Source organism: Carassius auratus, chromosome 34 (assembly GCF_003368295.1).
Source record: "Carassius auratus strain Wakin chromosome 34, ASM336829v1, whole genome shotgun sequence".
In the NCBI taxonomy this organism is placed as follows: domain Eukaryota; kingdom Metazoa; phylum Chordata; class Actinopteri; order Cypriniformes; family Cyprinidae; genus Carassius; species Carassius auratus.
Genome location: NC_039276.1, coordinates 26,732,122 through 26,758,491, shown reverse-complemented (window position 1 = coordinate 26,758,491; position 26,370 = coordinate 26,732,122). Strand labels below are relative to the sequence as shown.

The 26,370-nt window shown below is 39.2% G+C and overlaps 1 protein-coding gene across 2 annotated transcripts in view; it reads right to left on the bottom strand.

Annotated features, from left to right (window-relative positions):
* The window catches only part of LOC113053651 (UDP-glucuronic acid decarboxylase 1-like), a 66,105-nt gene that overhangs the window by 15,698 nt on the left and 24,037 nt on the right, over positions 1-26,370 (bottom strand). For both annotated transcript variants that reach the window (XM_026218827.1, XM_026218828.1), the window contains 4 exons: positions 25,057-25,237; positions 16,310-16,414; positions 15,112-15,171; positions 13,158-13,279 (listed from right to left, as the gene is read on the bottom strand). In XM_026218827.1, coding sequence (XP_026074612.1) covers positions 13,158-13,279; positions 15,112-15,171; positions 16,310-16,414; positions 25,057-25,237 — 468 coding nt within the window. The remainder of the gene's footprint in view (positions 1-13,157; positions 13,280-15,111; positions 15,172-16,309; positions 16,415-25,056; positions 25,238-26,370) is intronic.

Below are 26,370 nucleotides of genomic sequence, written 5' to 3'. Positions count from 1 at the left end.
AACTCATCAACACTGTCAACATTTCCCGACACATCATGAGCACTGGACGTCACAGGGAGACTATAGTCAACGTTGACTCCCAAGTCCGTAAGGTTTACGGCGGTAGCACCAGCCGTATCCTCCGGCACTTCATCAAACAAAGAACTGTCAGATGATGTTTCCACAACAGAAACTCCTGTGGGCTCAGTCTCTGACTCAAGTGGTTCCCAGGTACTAAAAGGAAGCAGATTTACTACATGAAATACACCTGCGTCTGCCCCCGTACTTGCGTCTCTGAGTCTGTAGTTCACTTCCGACAGTTTTTGTGCAATTTGGTAAGGGCCAGCATATAGAGGTGCTAGCTTAGCCGTGAAATTCGCCAGTGCATCCGAACGGGGATGAGTCTTAATTCTGACCAACTCATTTACTGAGTAAGACACAGGCCGACGTCTTTTGTCGTAGTACTTCTTTCTTTTGTCATGGTTCTCATCCAAAACGGACCTAGCATGATCATGTGCTTCTCTGATCGATGACTCCAAGCTTTCCGGGTATGGGATACCAGGTTCATCCCCACCATCACTATTCGGCTGAGTGATGAGGTCAAGAGGGGTATTCAATTCTCGTCCATACAGCAACATGGATGGGCTTTGGCCCGTGCTTTCATGTGGAGCAGTCCTCAAAGCAAAACAAATTTGGGGCAGATAACGATCCCAAGCAGTGTGCTTGTTACCGACGTAAGCACGGATGGCAGTTTTCAACGTCCGATTCACCCTCTCCGTTGCATTCGTCTGGGGATGATACGCAGTCGTAAGTCTGTGTTCGGACCCCAGTGTGGTGAGAACATGCCTGAATAATTCACTCACAAATGGTGACCCTCTGTCCGAGATCAGGTAATTAGGCACCCCATGACGTGCGAACACCTCGCTAAGCAACTTGCTGGCAGCAACTTGAGCAGTCGCTTCTCGCACTGCACTAACCTCCACCCACTTCGAAAAATAGTCCACAAAGACCAGAATGTAAGCATTACCGCAGGGCGTACGCGGTAAAGGACCCACAAAGTCAACTCCAGTATACTCCCAAGGACTTTGAGGGCGGATGGGAACCATGAACCCAGCAGGTTTCCTCTGGCTTGGTTTTGTGAACTGGCAGACAGTACAGGACGCAACATACTTCTTAGCGTCAGACGACATTTTTGGCCAGTAAAACCGAAGTTTCAGCCGTGCTATAGTCTTCGTCATGCCCAAGTGACCAGCCATCGGGTGATCATGGTAATATTCCATCAAACTCCGTTTCATAGCCGTGGGTACGTACAGTTTAAGGCGCTTCATAGGGTGGAGATTACAAGACACTTTGTCATCCACAAAGTACAGGAGTCCATCCTGGATCTCATACTGAGAAAACTCCTCAGTGCCATTCTCATCCTGTGCCTCCAATATCCGCAGCAGCTTCCCAGTTTCTGGGTCGTTGAGCTGCAGCTGCCTAATGTGCTCCCGATCTGAAAACATTACAGGGGGTAAAGCACGCAGGTCCAGTCCCCCAATAATGGCATAATCAGGGAGAAGCCCCACAGGTACACTGCCAGAAGGAACAGGGTTACGTGAAAGTGCATCAGGGACACTGTTACTTGTCCCCGGCTTATGGACAGTGTCAAAGTCGAAGTCCTGCAATCTGAGAGACCACCTAGCCAGCCGGCCCGAGCAGTTTGGGCGCGACATAAGCCATCTTAAACTGTTGTGGTCTGAAAAAATAGTCACGTGTAGACCCTCGATATAAGGCCTGAAGTGTTCGAGGGCCCAGATGACCGCTAAGCACTCCTTTTCCGGAGTAGAATAAGGTTTTTCAGACTTATGGAGGGCACGACTTGCATAGGCCACCACAACATCTCTGCTATTTTTGTCCTTCTGCATGAGTGCGGCGCCAAGTCCACTGTCGCACGCATCCGTATGGATCGAGAAAGGAAGAGAGAAGTCCGGGAAAGTCAAAATAGGTGCGGAAGTCAGCTTTTCCTTGAGATAATCCATGGCCGTCTGACATTCATTTGACCATACAAAGGGAGCATCCGTCCTGGTCAACGCAAAGAGTGGCTCAGCATGTCGGGCATAATCCTGAATGAAACGCCTATAATAGCTGGTCATTCCCAGAAACTGTCGGACTTGTTTCACATTAGCTGGAGTATGAAAATCAATCACTGCCCTCACTTTTTCCTCATTTGGCATGATACCATTTGGGGTGATTTTGTAACCCAGAAAGGTGAGTTCGCTCCTGCAGAACTGGCATTTTGCAAGCTTGATAGACAGTCCAGCAGATTCCAGCCTGGTGAGAACCTCTCTCAGGTCCACAAGGTGCTGTTCAAAAGTAGGCGACGCCACCACAATATCATCTAAGTAGACGGCACACGACTTATAGATGAGACCCGCAAGGACTGTGTTCATGAGCCTTTGAAAAGTGGCAGGCGCATTGCACAATCCAAAAGGCAAGACCCGAAACTGAAATAACCCACAGTGGGAAATGAAAGCAGTCTTTGGCTTGGAAGTCTCTGCCACTGCCACCTGCCAGTAGCCTCTTGCCAGGTCAATGGTGGAAATAAAAGTCCCTCTAGCCAGGAAGTCAAGAGATTCATCAATCCTCGGCAGAGGATAAGAGTCTTTTACAGTGAGCTTATTTAGTACACGATAATCGACACAGAACCTTGGCTCTCCTGAATGTTTTGGTACAATTACAACTGGGGCAGCCCAAGGACCAGTGGCAGGTTCAATTATCCCTTCTCTCAACATGTCTTCAATTTGAGACTCAATGAGTTCCTTTTTAGCAGGAGAAGTGCGGTACGGGGCAAGGTGAACCGGTTTTGCATCAGCTGTAACAATTTCATGCTCCACTAGAGAGGTGCGTCCTAAATGTCCATCAAACAACCCACTGAAGGTCTTGAGCAGTTCAGTTAGTTTGTGTTGCTGCTCGTTTTCCAGCGATGATTCTCCAACCTTCTCAGACAGGGCAGAAGAAATGAAATCCAGGCAGGACAAATCAGGATCAGGACTAGGTATCTTTAAGTCAGCACCCTCTAACTCCTCAAGGGGCACCGGCTCATCGCCGAGCACTACCGTCCTTGACGGAACATGAATCGAAACTGAAGATCTCAACATAAAATCCATACCCAAGATAACAGAAGAAGAAAGATTATGGACAACAGCAAAGCGGTGATAGAAACGCTGGCCCAAGAAACCCAAAGACAACCAAATGACACCCAGCGGGCAACAGGATGCTCCATCCGCAAGCTGAACTGGAGGTGCAGTCCACGGTTTTAATCTTACGTCCCCCCCAGGAATATTCTGGACAACCGCTGAGCGCACTGCAGAGAGAGAAGCACCAGTGTCAAGAGTTGCATCAAAAACTTGTCCATAAAGATTAACCTTCACTCTGAACGGGGTATTCCAATAGGACGTGGAAGCAATATCCTCCACATGACACAGCTCAGGTTGATCATTTACGGAATCATCGTGTAAGCGAGGCACATCTATCTTCTGGAGGGAGGATTGCCTCGTCTGAACGTCCTCCCTCCTCTGAAGTTTCCCCTCTGGGTAAAATCTGGGGCCACATTTCCTTCACCCATGGCTTGGTCAGAGCCATCCATCCGTCCAACGTCTGGCACTCTGACTGTATCTCTCGGAGGTTCTGGGGGCTCCATTGGAGACAAACGCGGTCTTACCCCTAGACTACAATTTGGACAAGTACGAGTTGTGAATCCTGGCAAAGAGCACTTAAAACAGTGAACATCCCTTTTTGGCATACTACTAGCTTGTCTTTGAGGGGGACACTCAAAACTTGGACCAATGACTGCATGAAGCTCGTGAGCCCGCAAAAGAAGGTCCATGACTGACGGTATGGGTGTGCCATAAAGAGCAACTCTATATTTCTCAAGCACATGCTTCCTAATCAAGTCTATTTGCTCTAATTGAGGTGGAGGGGACCTTAGCTTACGAAACTCACCCAACATATGAGCGACAAAGGTCGGCAGTGGCTCATCCGGCATCTGCATACGGTCCAAAATGCCCCTCAGGACACGTTCCTGATTGTCCGAAGGCAGAAAGACTGTCCTAAAGAATTCACAGAACTGATTCCAACTGGTTAAATGTGTGCTTAGTGCAGCAAACCATTTTTTTGGCTCTTTTGACAGAAAACGCGGGAGCTCAAGGAGAATTTGGACATCTGAGAGATCCAGGGAGGTCCTATACACGTTGAGAGACTGGAGCCATTCCTCAGGATTCAGTGAACCATCTGCAGCAAACACGGGTGGCTCGAGCCGTGATTGGTTAAGCATAGCAGTAAGAGCATTTGTTGTGGCACTCATATCCACAGCGAGTGGTTGAGAAAATGTAGGTACAGAACTATAAGTTACATTGACTGGCACTGACCTTTGAGCGGTTGACTTAGCTTGCCCCAAACTGTAAGGAGTTGAGCTAGCTCTGGGAGCTGGATGTGGGGTCACAGGCACGGTACACTCTTGATGAGTTAAACGGTCCATCATATCCTTTTGTAGGTCAATCGATTCGCGAAGGCACCGCTGCAACACTGCCACTTCTGCTTGTAACAGCCTGTTTTGAGACCGTAAACCTTCAACAGTATGCTGTGAAGCTCCCTGTTGTATAAAAGAATCTTCATCTGTGGGCCGGTCAGTAAAGTCAGACTGAATTAAGTCAGGGTGAGTAGCCATTATGCATGAAATCACAATCAGTTAATAAATGCAAATAATAAATCAAGATACTGTAAATTTACACAAATATATGAGTCAAAAGCTGTACTAACTGTTACTCTTCCACACCCACAAGAAAAACAGCAGTTTATGTAAAAACACAGAAAACTTCTGCCCTGGTTTTCCCCTTTAACTGCAAACAAAAATATAACACAGCACAACAGTATAACACAGCAATATTACCCACAAAAAAAGGTATCAGAAAAAAACAATGAAAAATTAGTGATTTGCACAATAGTCTCAACAAAAATGTACCCAACCAAGTGTCCTTTCTAAATGCAATCTGTTCCGCACGTGCTGGTTTGAAATGAACAGATAGGCACAACAAAAAAAAATAAATTAAAATTATGTCCCGGAAATGTTTCAAACAGTCCTCACTTCAATGTCCCCTTTTTGACATCCATCAATGACTGTCCGATCAACACACAAAAAAACGATTGTTTTTGTTTCTTTCAATATAGTCAAGTTCAGTTTTTGCTCCACATTCCACAAGGAAAAATACGTTGAGAGAGAGAGAAGAAGAAAAAAAAAAAAAAAAAAATTCCTCCAACCGGTTTTATACTATGAAAACAGCCAATATTCGGGCGAGCCACGAAAATAGTAACGTTATATGAAATCAGTCAAAATCAGCATAAAAACATCACCTGAAAATCAGTCACACACCGACCGCATGGTGTCCATAGTTAGCAAGCTAGTCAGCACAGTGGAATGGAAAAACTTCCAAAAAAAAACAATCCGAACCTCCTTGTAGATAAAGAACAAGAGGTGACCGGTGAATCCAGTTGTTCGGGCGCCAATTTGTAACGCTGTCAGAGTTGTAAGTCTGCCCAGGATGAATAGAAAAAGACAACGCCAACGATGGTAGTTTCACGAGTCTTTATATAATTCCTCTCCGTCAAATGCACTCTTCACATACATGTCATAGAGCGAATATCAACAGGGGAAAAACACTCTGAAAACACGCTACAAATAAGAGTAAAGTAAACAATAAATCAAAGGAGCAGTCGGTAGAGCGGTCACCTCTCTCCTCTCGCGAGCAAAACTGTACTCTCACTGCGCACGCGTACACTGGAACAGTGCGCACACAATAACGTGTCATCTTAAAGGCATACAACATTCATGTCATGAACATTATAACATTAGGTGGCCGTTACACTGTCACTGTCACTCACAGATCAAATAAGGCTTTGACAGCCGCCAAAAAAAAAGATAAATTCCGGAAAACTCCTGGATTGGTTATATAACGTTGGACAGAATGTTGATCCGGCCATCATGTGTATTCAGCGCACATAAGGTAAACGTTTTGCAAACGTTTTTTAGAGAAATAAAAACAGGTCGACGAATCGATGCGCATATTTTGCGTCGACATATTTTTTGCGTCGACATCATCGATGACCTCGACGCGTTGTCCCAGCCCTAGTGACCAAGCCTCCAAAATTCACTATTCTTATTTTTCCACAGACTGTGTGAGGGTTAGTAACTGAACTAACAAAGACTGGTCTTGAAACAACATACAAGAGATACTGGAATTTTAACAAGAATAGTTGGGTTTTTGGGTCCAGCAGCTCTATAATGAACTATGTGGACATGAATAAAAACATGAAAACTCATGAATAGCATATTAAATGAAAGATGGGCAGCAAAAATGCCAGACTACACGTAACAATGACAAAACAAGGACAGCCTATTTAAGTGGCCTTTTTAGCAAGGAAAGGCACTCGCCTGATTGCAAGGCTATCATGTGATTACAGAACATGTGTGTGAGCAAGACACATTTCAGTTGCGATCAAATTTCTGATGACGATAAAAATGCATAAAACTTACAAAAAAAGATAAAATAAAATAAATAAAATCAGTGGGCTGTGCTGAGTACACAAACCAAGTTGCGACTCAAGTCATTTCCTGATTTCAGGCCCAGTTTTTGCACCCTTCTTAAATTTTTGTCAATACCAACTCAAGTTAAAGATGTGGTGTGGTGATTAAATTAATATGTGGCGAAGTTAATCACATTTCGACCAAAATGACACCTTCAAAATAGCCTGGAAGAAAACTGTAAGGAATAGTTTGCAGCATGAGAGCAAAGCTGTCTTCAGGGAAAGAGGCTTCACATCAGTGCTTTCCATTAGTTTGAATGAGGACTGAGAGAGCATTTCCAGAGCAATGACAGGTCTCAACAATACCGGAAAGCTGCAATTCAGGCTCCTGGTGACTGAGGTGACAGCAGAGACACAGACATGAATTACAGCCACAGCCAGAGAAAGAGCCATAAGGCCAAACAGACGAAGGAAGCTCGTAAGGGAAACTGCTCGATAAGTGCTGGTGATGTAAGGGATGGAGAGACGGCACAAGGGATTGCAGTGGACTAATTAAGTCATTTGGAAGAAAGGCACATCACAACACATGGAGGTCAAAGGTGACACATATGTGTTTTACCAACCTGCAAATCTACAAAGTGGACTTCCATGAATATAATAGCTACTCAAACAAAACAAATGAGACATGGGTTAATGGAAATTAAGTACACATATCATAAGTATTTGTGATTTTTTTTTTGGTGCGAAGTAAACACAATGCTGTCAGAGCTGTGGAAGTATAGTGGATATGCTCTTGATATGTTGAAGCCACAGCATTCATCAAGGTTAAGACTCTCATCAACAGACGACTGGTTCTGGGTGCAGGAAGGGGCACTTTTACAGTTTTATTATGTAAGCAGTACATATTAACCTGACCACTTTATCCCCAGCACAAAGACGTCCTCGTCCTCAACGCCTTTCAACTTGCACGTGTCAGTGTTTATGAATAGATTAAATGAAACGGGACAAATTTAATATTGACAAACTATGTATCATTATAAAGATCTAAGCCTCAAGCATAGGCTTATATATGTGAGAGTGGTTTTTATGTTGAATGTGAATGTATCTGCATGATTACCATCTGTTTGAGTGCAAATCAGCCCGCTATTACTGCATGATCACGGCTATCAAAGTGAACGCATCTTTATGAATAGAGTGAGTGGATTATTTACTCTGGCACATGTGTGTTATTACTATCTGTATAAGTTGCCATCAGCACATCAGCACTTATTTGCATCATTATTCAATGTAAATAATGCATTTCTAGCAATCTCAGGATGTTCTGTAATTGGCAAACAAAGTTAAATCCTGTTTTTTTGTTGTTGTTTTTTTCTTATTAATCTTAATTTTCTTACTCAAATTATTTTTATTGTATTTTTCTAGTGCTAAAATAAATCATTTATATGATGTCTAAGTTTCTGTCTAGTGTTTTATAATTGAAAACAACTATGCAGTGGTATGTTTACTGACTAAATAGTTTGTAGAAGCTTTCAATACTGTTGGGAAATATATTTTCTTATATTTGGGGGGTGGGGGGTGTAGACATAGTCTCAGAAAAAATATTTGCATATCTTTTTTCATGATATCTTATTCAGATTTGAAATAGAAACTCGTGAGACATGTGGCTTTCATCCCATTACTTTTCTAGATTGCTCCAGGACTCATTTCATGTATTTTTATATCAAAAAAATATATATATTTAAGTGTGGTAAAAAAAAATTCAAGGCACTTTAGTGCCTATAACTTTTAATATTTTTGAGCATTATCAAATCTGGTTAATAAAAAGTAAAGCCCAAAGGGTCTTCTTTCAAAAAAGACCCCGAAATTATGTTTGTAACACACTGAAGTAGGAAACTATTACAATTAAAAGTCAGGTAGAGCACTTTTTTTCGTGGAAACTTTACGTTCAGATTCGTCGATCAGAATGAATTAATTGCGATGGAAGCAAAAAGTGTCCATGTAAACGTACCTACTTTTAGGTTGATGCAGGTAGCAAAGAACAGACTGGGCACATGATTGTCTTAGGGTTCCTGTGTGTCTGTATTTGCACTCTGATCACATATGCAATTGTTTTCTGTTTTTAAACATTTAAATATAACAAAAATTTATTTTACACGCTTTTCTTAAGCCTTATAATATTACATATCACATTTCAAATTATTTAACAAATGATTGCATATTTTATCATCATCAAACAATATTGTGTAGCCTTAGTAAATAGCATAAACCATAAGCAATAAGTACAGCTCCCATTCTCCATGTCCTCTGAGCATTCACTTAGCATCTAGAAGATCAATATTTTAATGCAATTTATTCATCCATTTAAACAATGTATAACTACACCTTTAAGTTTGAAATTGTGAAAGTAAGAGATTTTACCAGAAAAACGTAATACTTCAAACACAAAGATTAACATGGCTGAGAGACAAATGGACTGATATGTATTAAAAAGGACATCCCCATTGTGCAGGAAAGGAAAATAAAAATAGAAAAAAATAATAAAGGAAAAAAATTGAGATGACAAAATGCAACGGGACACAGAATGTTCCATTTCTAGGTCCTGGCTGTTGTCAAAAAATTGTCATGAACTTGCATAAAAGGTGGTAAACAGAAACAATTGTTTTGAGCATAAAGACAGACACATTTTTTCTCTCTGTGACCAATTTGCTTTTAACCTTCTGTGATGTCATGGAATTTTATTTAAAAAAAAAAGTAATATGCCAGATGCCACAACTCAGATGATATTCAAATGAATCTTGTGAGGGAGCATTTCTCATGTGGTGATACACAGAGTGACAATGTATGTGTTACAGGAACAGTGAATATAAAGACAATCTGAGAGTGAAGAAAAACATAAAAAACTTCGCACCACAGGCTGGTGACAATCAATCATAAAACAATGTTTAACAAGATGACATTAAAATTAAGGAAATTAAGATGTCATATAGATCCAGAGAGCCAGATGATTGTTGTTGTGATCACATCTTTTAGGTAGTGCCAAGATGTTTAACAGGCAGCCGATAGACTTTAATTAGTCATTGCATTATATTTACCCACTAAAGTGAGATTTAAGTACTGTTTTTGGTAACGTAGCCGCTAAATATGGTACATTTTATGTGAGAGATTCTCTACCACATCCAACCACTCTGTCTAGACATATTGAGGGAAAAGCCCAGCCCCTGCAGTAAAAAAAAAAGAAATAAATAAAATAAAATAAAATAGTTCCATCGATGCTGAAATAGCAGAGTATCTTGGCAGCCGACTTGCAGACAAACCAGATTCAGACAACATGCTTCAGTGGTGGAAGTTCAACAAAGAGCGCTTTTCTGTCCTCTCAAAATGTGCGTGTTTTATTTTGAGCATTCTAGTGCGCTATCAGAGAGGGCATTCAGTGTGTGTGTGCGGATCTCGGAAAAAAGACAGACACATATATATATATATATATATATATATATATATATATATATATATATATATATATATATATATATATATATATATTTGTATTATTTATTTACTTTTTGGCAATAGCCTGTTAAAGCTGCAGTAGGTAACTTTTGTAAAAATATATTTTTTACATATTTATTAAACCTGTCATTATGTCCTGACAGTAGAATATGAGACAGATAATCTGTGAAAAAATCAAGCTCCTCTGGCTCCTCCCAGTGTCCTATTGCCATTTGCAGAAAGCCATCCGCTCCCGGTAAGAAACAACCAATCAGAGCTGCGGTCCGTAACTTTGTTTGGGTTCAAAATGTAGAAAAATGTATATAATAAGCGAGTACACCATGAATCAATTTTCCAAACCGTGTTTTTGGCTTGTCCTGAATCACTAGGGTGCACCTATAATAAGTGTTTATATTCGGACTATTTTAGATTGCTTCGGGGGTACCGCGGCGGAGTAACCCAGTACCTTTGTGATTCTTCATAGATATAAACAGAGAGAAGTAGTTCCGGCTACGATGTTCTTCCGCAAGACACAAGCAGTTCTGTTTATTAACCGCTAGAGCGTCAAAAGTTACCGACTGCAGCTTTAAGCGTGGTTTAAAAAATACTAAGGGCCCTATCATACACCCGGTGCAATGTGATGTAAGGCACAGCACGAGTGCGTTTGCTAGTTTCAGTCCGGCGCCATTCGCATTTTCCCATACAGCGCCACATCGTTTAATTAGCAAATGCATTTGCACCCATTTGTGCGCCCATGGGTGTGCTAGTCTAAAAAAGAGGTTTGTTCAGGCACATTGCTGGCACATAATGATCAATGAAATTGGCCAATTAATTGAACAATTGTGCCAATACACACACACATATATACATATATATATATATTAACTGACTCATCGTGTGGAGCTATTTGAAAGCCTGCATCCAACGCAGACGACTGAAAGATTGGATGGCCACTTAACAGGTAATTTCAGCAAAACATAACTAGTTGCACTCCTCAGTTTAATCAGTGCGTTTAATAAGTCAGTGTATTTTACAATGTTACGTATTTTGAAGATGAGGACACAATCACTGCTACTTCATCCCACGCCTTCTTCACCTCGGGAAGCTTTGGTGGATGCCTGCTTGTCCCGTAGATGATCTGCTTGCACGCTTTAACTTCACGCACGAGCAAATCGGTTTCTACGCTTGAGACGTGTTCAGGTTTTCTGCCAACAAATTCGTCATGTAAATAGCGATCCGCCCTGGCGCAAGCCCATCTCGCTCTTAAAGGGAATGGGAGATGACACTCTGATTGGTGTATTGCACGTTACACCCATTAATCATTAAGAGAATAGGGACAACCCATTCCAAAAATGTGCCCCCTCGCACAGACTGTTTTTCTGTCGTTAAAATAGCAAAAGTGGATTTGGACACACCCTGAGTGCACCTGTGCCATGTGCTTTACACTTTGCGTTTAGATTGTTAAGATAGGGCCCTAAGTGTTGTACACTCTCTAATAAAAACAGGTATTAAATCCCATCTTTCTGCTGCTTCTTTTAGTTTTATTAAATTTAGTTGAACAGTCACCTCTAACTGATGACCTAGTCTGCCTGATATTGTCCTTACAGAAAGTCACACATTGTTTAAGAGGTGGTGGTGAAAGATTATGACTACAGTATTCTGATGGCTACTTCCAGCAGGAAAAATTCACCATATCACAAAGCTCAAATCATCTCAGACTGGTTTCTTTAACATGACAATGAGTTTGCTTTACTCAAATGGCCTCCACAGTCACCAGATCTCAATCCAGTAGAGCAGCTTTAGGATGTGGTGGAACAGGAGATTTAGGAGATCATGGACAAATCTGCAGCAACTGTGTGATGCTACCATGTAAATATGAACTATAATCTCTAAGGAATGTTTCCAACACCTTGTTGAATCTATGCCAAGAAGAATTAAGGCAGTTCTGAAGGCAAAAGGTGGCCAACCTGGTACAAGAAAGGTGTATAAAGTGGCCAGTGAGTGTGTGTGGGTGTGTGTGTGTGTCTGTATGTATGTATATATTTATATAACTTATATAACTATAAGTCGCACCTGAGTATAAGTCGCATCAGTCCAAAAATACGTCATGATGAGGAAAAAAATATATAAGTCGCACTGGACTATAAGTCGCATTTATTTAGAACCAAGAACCAAGAGAAAACATTATCGTGTACAGCCGCGAGAGGGCGCTCTACACTACTCAGTGTAGACTACAGGAGAACTGAGCAGCATAGAGCGCCCTCTGGAGGCTGGAGACGGTAATGTTTTCTCTTGGTTCATGTCAAGTTAATTTAGATAAATAAGTCGCACCTGACTATAAGTCGCAGGACCAGCCGAACTATGGAAAAAAGTGCAACTTATAGTCCAAAAAATAAATAAATAAATAAATATATATATATTCGTACTTTTAGTATGAAAGTCATTGGTCAATCATGATTTGTTCATGAAAATGTTCGTATGCAGATTCCAAGCACAAATTCATGCATGGATGAGACCCACTTTTTCCATCTAAAAATGCTGCCAATGGTTTGGCTTACCATTTCCGTTTCACATTCAGTTTCTCATCAAACCGTGCATCCAGCTATGCTGCTGTGAGTTTGACCGACTCCCTTGTTTTCATTCCATACAAATATTTGTCACTCCTCCAAGTATAGAAATTTTAGCCCTTTGATGTATAAACAATAGTAGAAATTTGTGCATCATTTCTTCAAGTGCTTCTCAAAACTACTCCAAAACTAGTCCAATCGCGTTAGCAGGAGGACAGCGTGCTGTAAGCTGGTGTCGAATCACAAGACAGGAACCGCTGGCCCAATCAGAACCCGTTACGTATTTCTGAAGGAGAGGCTTCGTAGACCAAGGAAGACATCAGCCCATTTTTATGACAGTGTAAACAGCGGTATAGAGATAGGTGAATTGTGTGAAAAATACTGTGTTTTTTACACGCGAAACATGAACACATATTGCACACTGTAAACACAATCAAAGCTTAAAAAAAGTGTGTAAAACGGGACCTTTGATACACCTTAAGAGCTGGATAAATAAACTTAAATGCATAAATTCAACTTATAAACAGTGGCAAGCAGTAATGTATGGGTGGATATCATCCTTACCTGTTTCATGTAGGCATAACACATTGTCTCAGCAACACGTTTTCCTTCATCATAACAGGCCCGGGGGCCAATAGGGTTTACATGACCCCAGTACTCCTCATTCTGGGGATGCACCTCTGGGTCTAATTGAAGACACAAACACACAAATATGATATATGATACACAACCCCCTTTGGATCTGTGAATCACATGGACTTGTAAAACAAGAGGGAGAACTAAAACATAATATAAAACTAAAATATAACATCCAGACACCCATTTCATTGACATAAAAAAAAATAATAATAATGTTTTGCTCTTAACTCATGGAAAAGCTTCCAGTTCACTGAATTTTTGATGAGATTGAACAGGCCACTCAAGAACCTTCTACGACCAAACTCTGAACTAAGCTTCAGTAGATTTGGATGTATATTTTGAGATGGTTGCCCTGCTGGAAAGTCCAATGGTCATCATGCTTTAGTCTATGCAACAAAGGCATCATAATATTTGCCAAAACTAACATAAAGAAGCAATGATGTCATTCATATAGGGATGGGCATTTTTGTCAAATTCTAATTTCTATAATCGATTGGTCTCAATGTCTGGGAAAAAGAGGACGTTTGGACATCCTGTCTAAAATGAACCACTTTATAAAGCTGAAGAGTGAATGAACACCAGTAAATTAAAGCCCGTTCTATGACATATCTTATGTGATTAATGATATATTAGATACACAACATAAAATAAGATTACAACTTCTATCTGCACAAAAGGATGCAAGTGAACTTCCACTAAGTGAAGCACTGTACGCTGAATCTCGCATACACTTTTCCATTGAGAACATGCTGAAAAATTCTGGGTTTTTTTTTTGCACTAAATTGAGGCTCTGATCAAACATTTTATTCTGTTGATGAGTTTGTGCTTTTTATTCAATGCCCTTCAATGCCTCAAATATATATATATATAAGTGGTGGGCCATTATCGGCGTTAACATGCTGTGTTAATGGCAGACTCTTATGGGGCGATAAAAAAATATCACCGTTAATCTATTCTCAAAGTTGGGTTGGGAGCTGGGTTTATACTATGCGAGCTATGATGACTTTCACCTTGATATTTTTTTTTTTTTTTTTTTACTTCCCAATGGAAACCTTGACAAGACGCATGCCTGTTTCACACATACTCCATCTGCAGTGCGTATGCAGTCCGCGTGTGTTTCGCATATGGTGCTGAAGCAGCACGGACTCATACTCATTGTGCTTTCACACAGGACGCGTTTGGAGTTCGCTACTCGGTAGGTGAACGATCGCTGCACTGCTGCAGACGCACCACTCCTGGAACACACGGACGGACCGAAACCACAATCGCGTGAACGCTGGAATCCGTTAACATGGGTGAGTAAAAAAATATGCAATGCATACGGAGTATGTGTGAAACAAGCGTAAGGTTGTTTGCACCTTGTGCAATGTGGAATTAGTTTACAGCTTTCTCAAACAGTTTGTGATGCATTTTGGAAACATGAGATGAGCCCCTGGTCTAATGCACCACCTGTCTTGAGAAACCCATTCTAAAAGACTTACTTTTAGTCATTATTTTATTGGGCACACATTAGCACACATATTCTGAATGCCTTTGGCAGAATTCAAATGAGCCATTTTAATCTAGATTAATTCCAAGACTATAGTGAGATTAATCTAGATTACAAAAATGAATCTATACCCACCACTAATATATATATATATATATATATATATATATATATATATATAGGTACAACACATTTGAAACTTATGAATAGCTGTCTCTAGGAACTTGTCTTGTCTTGAAAATGTTCTTGTAGCCATCAACTTTCTACTGTAACAAAGCAATTTATTCTCAGTTTTTGCGAGAGCTCTTTTGACTTGGGCATATTCTTAATGATACATTTTAGCACATGCATGGGCACTTTTTGTTTTAACAATTTTGTTTTGACACGTACCTCCATAAACTTCTGAAGTTGAGGCAAGGAGTAAACGAGCTCCAACTCGCTTGGCCAATCCTGTGAATACAGAGAGACATGAGCAAATCAGTTGTTCAATTGTATCCAAGCAGATAAAGTTTGACTCATAAATCATTATGTGACCCCCATTGGGTTTTAGAAAAAAACAAGTCAGACATCAATCAAAAAGGTGCTGCAAGGAAAAAGCAAAGATATCACGATCAGGATATCAGTCAAAGAAAAAAAGTCACTTTATTAAAAAAGGACAGAATGTAAAAATGATCTGCACACTGATGCATTGAAATTTAATTTAAGCTTATATTTCCCCTGACAGAAACAAATCTGTGTAGAACATTTTATTATATTAGGCAAGGCAAGTTTATTTATACAGCACATTTCGTACACAATGGTAATTCAAAGTGCTTTACATAAAAGAAAGTAAAATAATCATGAAGAAAAATAATAACAAAAATAAAACAAGCAATTTTAAAACTTTTAAAATGATTAAAACATTTAAAAACAGTTACAAAACGATAAAAAAAAAAATGCACAATGCACATATCATAGCAGTTGCAGTTCGGAAGTGGCACTAAAAGGTTAATGCTCATTATGTTTGAAAATAACATATCCTCTAAACTAAACCTAATGACACTGAAAATATGACAGGAAAAATATACTTTGCAATGGCTTCTAAACCTGCTTGTCTTGAACCAGAACGTTTAAGTTACAAATACACATAGGAACATGCTAGAAGTAATACATTTAGATAAACTGGTTTAATCCAAGTCTTCTGAAAAGGCACAACCACTTTAAATGATTTGATTAATGGATGCTCAAATTTGTTAGCTTGATTCACAAGAACCCTTGAGGCCTTGAGTTCTTGTGCATCAATCAATACAGTTACCATATCTAATGTGCTCTATGTATGTGCACTGATCAATGCTCGTATGTGGATAGAGGCCTAAATTAAATCCGCTTCTCATATAAAGTGATTGTGTCTCTTCAGAAGACTTAGATTTAAAAGGATTGTGTATCCTAAACTTTCTGATATGTCATAGTTTTAGGGGAGCAGACTTTCAACGAAGGGATGGAAATCTCTCAGGTTCCATTAAAAATATCTTAATTTTATGTTTCGTACTTAAAAAAAAAAAAGTCCAAGCACATGAACAGAGAATTTAAATGTTTCTATGATACGTACCTAGCATGTTGAGAGTACCAATAGTATTAGTTTTCAGTGTCTTGATAGGGTTATACATGTAGTTGGGTGGCGATGCAGGTGAGGCCAAATGATATATCTGGTCAACTGAGAAAAGAGGGGTACAAAAAAACACACATTTGAGAGGAGAAACTATTAATTGAGCCATGTTCCATTTAGCACAAATCCTACTGCCAAAGGATAGACTGCACAGATAAAACATTAGTATTTATGCCAATATAAACATCATCCAACTGCACAATGATTACAGATACTGAATTAGGCCTGAAGCAAATCCAAAACAAAAGCCTAAATACATGGTAACCATCTGCCCATTCATATGCCCAATCAAATGAGCAGTCTTGTTAATGCAAATTATTGTTTTGCAGCGTATTATGGCGTAAGACAGTTAATGCACAATCTTATTCATTCCATGAATCTATAATTAGGCACCAAAGTTGCTCAAATGTTGTCCTCTTCCAAGAGAAACTCCAGTGCACTCAAAATGCTACTGGCGTTCATCCACCGGACCAATGCCATAGAAGGCTTACTGTATGCTGTAAACTGCATGAAAATACATCATTCTTTTGCGCGCACACGTAAACACACATACATAGCAGAAAGGTCATGTTCAACAATATCTTCCAATCCCATCACCATTTTTCAGTGCTCTATCCATATCGAGTCTGATGCGAAGAGAGATGAATGTGACGAGCGGGGCGGGGCCGAGAGCCGTGGGAACGGGACGGGGCCGGTGGAGTGATTGGAAATGAGCGACACCTGCTCGACCCACCGGTCTCGAGTCCCACGGAGGAGATGGAAGGATATAAAACAGGAGCGAAGACAGTGACGGACAAGAGAGGACCAGACCGTGCTGTTTTGTGTTTGTTTTGATTATTAAAGTCTTATTTGATTGTCCACCGGTTCCCGCTTCCTCCCTCCTGATGAATATGAAATTTGGAATGTATTACAATGAATAGTAGTAAAGGAAGGATGTGACTCAAAGCATAGGTGAGAAAATATAACGAATGCATAATAAACACAATAAACAGACAAGATATCTTTCACTCTGAACAACCTCGATGCAGTGATAGGCAGGGATCAGTTAAAGAGGGCTGAGAAAGGAGATGAGGCAAAAATGTAACTGACTGAGGTTGAATAGGAATGACAAATCAAAAAGCGGAGAGATGCTGGTGCTGTGCTTTAGTTGGAGGAACAGAGCAAGAATCCCATAAGTACTTCAAACTTTTTCAGGCCAAGGACTCAGTGGTATAGCGTACAGAGATAAAGCAGAGACCCAACACACTGTATGACGTTGAGTGTTGCCATTTTTTGTCTGCCCTACCATAATATACTTAAAGTACCAAATTAATGCATTTGCATACTTTTTTATGCTCTAAAGCACAGCTGATCCTTTAAACTTTAAATCAAAAGCTATTAATATAATCATGAATATAATCATGAATAATGAGCAATATTCTTGTAAAATAAATTTAATTTTACAATGAAACTTAAAACCTCTTGTGTTGTTAAATTTAACTTAGTTTTTTTAGATACACAAAATTTTATAATAAGTTTCTTAAGATACATTCTAAGAAGCTCATAAAAGAGTTCAGCTCTTAAAGGGTTAGTTCACCCAAAAATAAAAATTATGTCATTAATGACTTACCGTCATGTCGTTCCAAACCCGTGAGACCTCCGTTCATCTCCGGAACACAGTTTAAGATATTTTAGATTTAGCCCGAGAGCTCTCAGTCCCTCCATTGAAGCTGTGTGTACGGTATACTGTCCATGTCCAGAAAGGTAAGAAAAACATCATCAAAGTAGTCCATGTGACATCAGAGGGTCCGTTAGAATATGTTGAAGCATCAAAAATATATTTTGGTCCAAAAAAATAAAAAATTATGACTTTATTCAGCATTGTCTTCTCTTCCGGATCTGTTGTGAGCACGTTCACAACACTGCAGTGTAGTGATGTCCGGTTCGCGGACGAATCATTCGATTTAACCGGTTCTTCTTAGTGAACCGGTTGAACCAGTTCACCAAATCGAACTGAATCGTTTGAAACGGTTCACGTCTACAATAAGCATTAATCCACAAATTACTTAAAAATAAAAAAATAAAATAAAAAATATCTTTCTGGACATGGACAGTATACCATACAAACATTTTCAATGGAGGGACTGAAAGCTCTCGGACTAAATCTAAAATATCTTAAACTGTGTTGCGAAGATAAACTGAGGTCGTACGGGTTTGGAACGACATGAGTGTGAGTTATTAATGACATAATTTTCATTTATGGATGAACTAACCCTTTAACATGTTAAGAAAATATTTGAGAACTTCTTAAGAATTTCAATTTTTTTTTTCATCAAGAAGAAAATTACAGGCTTTGGATTAATTAGATTGAACAGCAGTTCTTGTTGAAAACCATCCCAATAAATTCATCAAACCTCTTATCTCTGGGGACTTAAAAAAAGTTGGGGTTTATTCAGCTACAGGTGCATTTCAATAAATAAGAATGTCGTGGGAAAAGTTAATTTATTTTAGTAATTCAACTCAAATTGTGAAACTCGTGTATTAAATAAATTAAATGCACTCAGACTGAAGTAGTTTAATTCTTTGGTTTTTTTAAGTGATGATTTTGGGTCACATTGGGTTGCAAATGATTTGTCGCAAATGGTATCACCAGGGTTTCTGCACCTAGGAAGCACACAATTTGTGTTAGCTAGACTTTCAACATATCTCCATTAGACTTAATTCATTTTACTACTACTAGAAAATGGAAATTACTTTTAATGTACCTTCTGATCACACTGCAAAAGTCCTGTATTGTCTTGTTTTCCAATATCTGTCTAATTAACTTTTTCAGTTGGTCGCAACAGCACATGATTTGCTTTTTGGTTTATGTTTTATTATTTTTTTTGCTACAACATGAGATTAATCAATGCTTGCAGATGAATGGTTTTTCAGTCATCGAAGTTTACAGTTATATGGTAAAAAATGGGGGGGGGGGGGCTTTCAAAACAGGCAGTGCTCACAGAGGCAGTAGAATCTAAATAATTTTCCTCTTTGTCTTTTTTTGAAAGCCTTTACACTTCTCATAATGATACCAGTCTGACTGGTAAAAACACTGGGAGGACTGGGAGGATACACACACTGCCAACACACATTTCAGTTCTAACAACTTGTAAAAGTGCATGTAGCATTGGATGAGCCCTTAAAAGGGAATGGGAATTGAGGCATTAGTCGCGTTTCCACCGAAATTACCCGGAACATTTGTACCAGGAACTTTTTTTCCCAGGAACTTTTTTCCCCCCAGACCTGTTGCTTTCTGCATTTCCACCAAGGTGTAAAGTACCGGGAAAATTAGGCAAATAGACTGGTGACATAGGTCTGCACGTTTCTCAATACAAAGTACCGCTGATTTAAAAAAAAATAAATAAATGACCCAGATTTTGGATGTGCATCATCGGTAGTTAGTTCAGACTTTGTGCATTCGACTGGGGAGTGTGATGTCAGTGACGACGCGAATGCTGTATATTTCCTCTCTGTATATTTACAATAAAATGAAATAGGATATCAAATACCACTGCCTCCGTTGGTTTTCATTTAAGCATAATAACAGCTGCCGAAATGTACTTAGTTCAGGGATATATGTATATGCAGCCATTACAATGAAACGAAATATTATATAAATTTGCCTTTTTTATTTTCATTTTAACATATAGATAAATTGAATACAGACCAAAGAAAACCTGTTAGATTTACCCCGCAGCTGAATGATATTTTATGTTTAACCACTAAAGAGACATCAGAGCCAGCGGCACATATCAGAAGGTCTAGCCGAGAGGAGGCTGCTCTCCGCGGATACATGAGGACTGAGCTCCCGCTGATCGAGTGGAGCTCACAGTCTACGAGATCAGCGAAACACATTTTTAAATAGGTGCTGTCTTCATAAATAAACAACAGATTTGAGTTTTAAACAACTACATTCTCGCCTGAAATACTTTTAAAATTACATTTCATGACACAATAACAGTAATATTTGAAAATGAACCGAATAGGGCTTGGGCACCAAGTTGCATTCTGGGACGTGGCGGCCATGTTGCCAGCTTTGTGAATGTAAACGTACAGTTATTTGAACGAGAAGAGCAGAGTTGGGAGAAAGAAAAAAAGATGTCAAAATCGTGAAAAGGTTGTGGGATTTATAGGGATACGCTAAATAGGGATGCCAGGGACCGGTATGTGGACAAAATCGGCAATATTAACAGTTTGGATCCATATGAAATTCCCCACAAATAGTGGAGTACCGACGGAGACTTGTTGCAGCACTTTTGCATTACAGATATCTTTGGCTACCTTGTTTGTTTTGTGAGCGCCTACACTTCAGAATAGTTCCGAAGCTACAAGTCAAGTCTCATGTCCAGTTCACAAATGGATGGATTCAAGAGCTGCAAATCATAGAAACGGAACAGCGGCAAAACAGTATACAGTAATCCGGTAAGCTACGCTCTAACGTTACCTAGCTGCTAGTTTAGTAACCGTTAGTGCTAACAACCATTCACACATGGACTTTTAACAATGTGTTTCAAAAGTGTAGTTAGTAGCTGTCCACCCTCCCGTTTTTTCGGGGTTCTCACGTATTTGAGCTCTTTCCCCGCTGTCTTCCCGTTTTAGCATTTTCCTGTAAAATATCCGGTTAGCCCCTCCATCAGACCGGTCAAGTCTCTGTGTTGTTGTCCTGTTGCTACTCCTTGTCCTTCCAGCGAAACAAATGTTTTCAAAGCATTGTTTTGCTTACTTGAAAGCAACCTTAGCGTGATTTTGGTCTTTTTAAGACAGCGTTGTTGTTGTGAGAGAACGATTTCACGCCAATCTGTAACTACAGTCACTTTAGACCTAGCTTCACAAATCACTTAACGTTAGTTAATGCAGCAGTTTTATAGTAGGCCTACGAATTTTTTCTGTCAGCAGAGGGATAGCAACAAAAAGATGAATGTTGAAATTTCCCGTATTTTGGATGAGTAACTCGAGAAATTTCCCTTATTTTCAATGTTGACTTAAGCTATATAAATTAATATTCAGATGTTATGGTCTCCGTGGTCGCGCCTCCAAGAAGGAAAGTGGTGTTAATCCATTTTCATTTTATTTTCCCCATGGCGATTATGTGTTGCGCTATTACACCCCACAATACAGCAACGGTTGAAAATGGTTAAAATTAGATTTTTAATTAATCAAATTAAGACACACGGATGAGAGGGAGTATGTCTAAACACTGCGCAGTAGTCCGAGTGGCAGTAAAGGAGGCTGTCAACGTGGCGGCCACGCCAAGTAATGACCACACGACGCCCAACCCCTATAAATGGTGTTTGAACTCAACCAATGCTGCGTGAACTCAGATCGCTTTGGCTACTGCAATTTTCCCCTCAGTATATACAATAAAACGAAATAGGATTTAAAATACCACTGCCTCCTTTGGTTTTCATTTAAACATAATAACAGCTGCAGAAATGTACTTAGTTCAGGGATATGTGTACGTTATATACAGCCATTGCAATGAAACGAAATATTATATAGATATAACATATAGATAAATTGAATGCAGGCCAAAGAAAACCTGTTAGATTTACCCCGCAGCTGAATTATATTTTATGTTTAACCACTAAAGACACATCAGAGCCAGCGGCACATATCAGAAGGTCTATCCCAGGAGAGGCTGCTCTCTGCGGATACATGAGGACTGAGCTCCCGCTGATCGAGTGGAGCTCACCGTCTATGAGATCGGCGAAACACATTTTTAAATAGGCACTGTATTTGTAAATAAACCACAGATTTGAGTTTTAAACAACTACATTCTCACCTGAAATACTTTTAAAATTAAATTTCATAACACAATAACAGTAATATTTTGAAAATGTTGATGCGAATAAATGGTGGTTAAACTCAACCAATGCTTGTGTGAACTTAACCAATCAGAATGTTTAGCGCCAAAGTCCCGCCCCCGAAAGTTCCGGAACTCTGAAAAAGTACCACCTCGCCAGCAGGGACTTTCTGAAGGGCATTTTTTTTACCCGGAACTTTATTTAGTTCCTGGTTCCTGGGGTGGAAACACACCAAGTACCAGGCCAAAGTCCCTAGTTCCTGGGTAAAGTTCCTGCGGTGGAAACGCGGCAATTGATTGGTTTACTGCACATTAAGCCCAAAGCACCACCATAACTCAATAAGTTTGTGGAATTTACTAAGTTTAACCAAGCAATTTCAAAGTTTTAGCACAGAAAGTTATTAAAGGGGGGGTGAAATGCTCGTTTTCACTCAATATCTTGTTAATCTTGAGTACCTATAGAGTAGTACTGCATCCTTCATAACTCCAAAAAGTCTTTAGTTTTATTATATTCATAAGAGAAAGATAGTCTGTACCGATTTTTCCCGGAAAAACACGACCGGCTGGAGGCGTGACGTGTGGGCGGAGCTAAAGAATCACGAGCGCCAGTAGGCTTTTGAGTTGAGCGCGTCTGGAAGCTGTGCCACCGTAAGGACAAAACCAACCAAAACAAACCACGACTAACAGTCAGATTCAGCGTATATTAATGATCCAGAATCAGATCCAGAGGCTGCTCTTGAACAAGAGCAGCCTCAGCAACGACGTCTCTATGTGGTATGTACTGAAACTGTATATATTTGCTTAGCGGTTTTGGAAAATGACTAAGTTACACTTTGTCGTCTTTTTTTTTTTTTTGTAAGGTGTACATGTGGAATGACGGATGGTTGATGACAACATCGCATGTTGTTTACTTGATGTGCTTACGCGCAGATAGCTAAGTTAACAACACAGAGATATTTGGAGCAGTTTTACTCACCGCCTGCGGTTCCAACACACGATCGTGACCCTTTTTCGTTGGGACTGCATTATCCTTAAGAAATAAACGATGTGCAAATCCGGCGTCAAACTGGACCTTGTTTGTAAAACAAGCATCTTCGAAATGCAGGGAACAAACAAAAACACTTGCACAACTCCGTTGATGCTCTGTAAAAATAAACTCCATCCACTGGTCTCTTAATGCTGTTTCTCTTTTGGTAATCTGTGCAGGGTTATCTTGCCCTGGCAACCAAAAACACACTCCTTTTGTGACATTTGGCGACGCTCTCGCTCTGATCAGTGAAGTCTGTTGTGCTCTCAGTGCTCTGCTATACGGGAGCGCGCTCTTCCGGCAGAAGTGCCTCAGGACCCATATAAGGAAATTCTGCTCCATCTAACGTCACACAGAGCCATACTCGAAAAAAACTTTCCGAAACTTGTGACAAACCGGAAGTAGTATTTTTGGGAACAGAAATACTCCTTCAAACGTACAACTTAATTTTTGAAACTTTGTCCATGTTTAGCATGGGAATCCAACTCTTTAACAGTGTAAAAAACTCAGTATGCATGAAATAGCATTTCACCCCCCCTTTAAGCTAAATGGGTTCAAGTAAGCTGTACTTAAAATAATGAGTCATTTTTAACATTTTAGAGTGGTCAATTAGGTGGGGTCGATCTGCAACGTAAATCTGACGGGAGAAGCACATGGAAAGGTGATTCAGCTCATGTTTAAATTAAAGTATTTTGGTTACCTGGACTTTCATTGAAGGAACAAAAGTCTCTAAGGTTCCTTTAAAGTTTGAAAGACAAAGACTAATCTTGTGGTTTTGGAATGACACGAGGGAGAGTAAATTTTCAGTTTTGGATGTAGCATGCCTTTAAGCTTGTGTATGCACAAACATTTTATGTTTTTTTTACAAGTTATACATTATTGAACCTCGGTCAAAAATGTTTTTATACACTTAGAACGTTGTAATATTGTGAAACTGTTTTTTTTTTTCCTTGATAGAGTTTCTTTCATATAGTTGCACTTGAACTGTACAAACAGTATTTAGAATTTTGTGGTGCTTGAATGACATTGTTTGGTACCCTGTACTACTTGATGATAAAAAAAAAAACATGTTTTACAACAGTTTGGTTGTTGCTTTTTGTCTTTACTTAATGTTTTTAGTTTAGCGTACTTGATAATTTTAAGACAATCGGTTTCCTAATATTTTTCAAGTAATGTGAACACTAATAAGAAGTTAACACAACTAATTATTTTAAGTGAACAGTACTTAAGTATACTTTATTAACAAGTCTTCTGTGCAAACTGTTTTAAGTTATGCAAACTTAAAATTAACACACAACAAATTTTAAGGCAATCGGTTTCCTAACTTTTTCTAAGTAAAGTCAACTTATTTCATTTAACAATGAAGGTACAACACTTTAGGATCAGCGTGCAGACCGTTTTTCCTGTTGTTAAACTAGCAAAAGTGGATTCGGACACACCCTTAGCACACTTGCACCGTGCACTTAAGACCACGTGCTAAGATCTTTAATATACAGCACAGATAATTTAATACGACAGAAGAAAGTCAATACAGTTTTGGGTGTCAGACAAAAGAGAGTTTAGCATACTGGTTTTAGGTATCAGACAAAACTCTGCTGGCTAGCTCCGGATCCCAGACAAAACAGATACCTTCTGATGGGATCTAGAAAAGAGACTGGATCAAATATTCTTGGAACAAAGATTTGATTAAACATTTTTGGCGTAGTCAACAGGATGTTAGCACAATCTAACACAAGGATGCTGTAACACTTTTATGTGTTTCTCCAAAACATTGCTATAAATGTGTGTCTAAAATTAAATAAAGTTTTGCTAAGTGAGCAATCATGTGAATACACGCACCTTCAATATAAAGAGGCTCCACCACATCATGGTTGATCAGTTCAAAGTTCTCATGGCCAATCCAGTGCTCAACATTGCGCTTGCGTCCAGTGAAGAAATTATCCACCACTGTCACTTCATGACCATCCATCATCAGCTTATCAGTGAGGTGCGAACCCACGAATCCTGCCCCACCCGTGATCTATCAGAGTGTATATAATTTCACGTCAACATTACTGAAATATACAGTTGAAACCAGATATTTACATACACTATAGAAAAAAACACAAAAACTTTTATTTCTTTACTGTCATACATTAAATCAGAGTAAACTTTTTTTTAGGGATGCACCGATCATGATTTTTCATGACCGATTCCGATACCGATTATTTAAAAGCAAACTGGCCGATTCGGATACCGAATTTTTCTTTTTCTTTTAAGCAACAAACAAGAAAGAAGGAAAGTGTGCATAAGCAAGATATTTGGTATTTAATAGGCCAAACTTGCTTTTGGCTATTGAAAACAGTAACTGTAACCATCGGAAATTAACAACAGTAATTGCACAGAAAGTAGCCTACATTCAATACAAACATATATGGTACAGACATCAGCATTTAGCTTTTGTTTTTAAATTGGGTTGAAACTACATTGAACTGGCCTTAAATTAAAAGATTAACTGTAACCATGTGAAATTAAAGGCAACAACTGCATAGTTCTACAAACAACACAATCAACACACATTCAATAAGATGTTTCTTAATCAGCATTCAGTATTTTAGTTTTTAAATTTGGTTTTAAATTAAAAAAAGGTCTTTACCAGTGAGACTAAATACAAGTATGCTATATAAATAAATTTTCCAAAATGTTAAAATCAAATAATGTTTGTGCGAATAAAACAAAGATGCAAAGTGTTTCATTCATCCAATAAATTAAAAAAAAAAATTAGGGTAATGATTCACATCTATATTTTTTTACTTGAGCCAATTAAAAATAAATAACTTATTGTCTCAACTAAAAAAATAGATGTAAATCATTACCCTAAAATGTTTTAATTGGATGAATGAAACACTTTTTGTCAGTGTGCTACAGCAGGTGAATTTTAAATTAAATCAAGTCTATGTAATTTTAAGGTTAAAAATAAAATAATCATCCTAATGCAGAACTGACTAAGTTCTAATAATGAAAAATAAAAAAACATTTCAGTTTTTTCACAGTTTAGTCCGTTTCGTTTCTCATCCAACACGTGAGAAGTTGAGCTGAACATCTCTTCATGGTCTACCCGTGTTCAGGGCGCGGACCGGTACAGTATAGAGTCTGGGAACATGACGTCAGCAA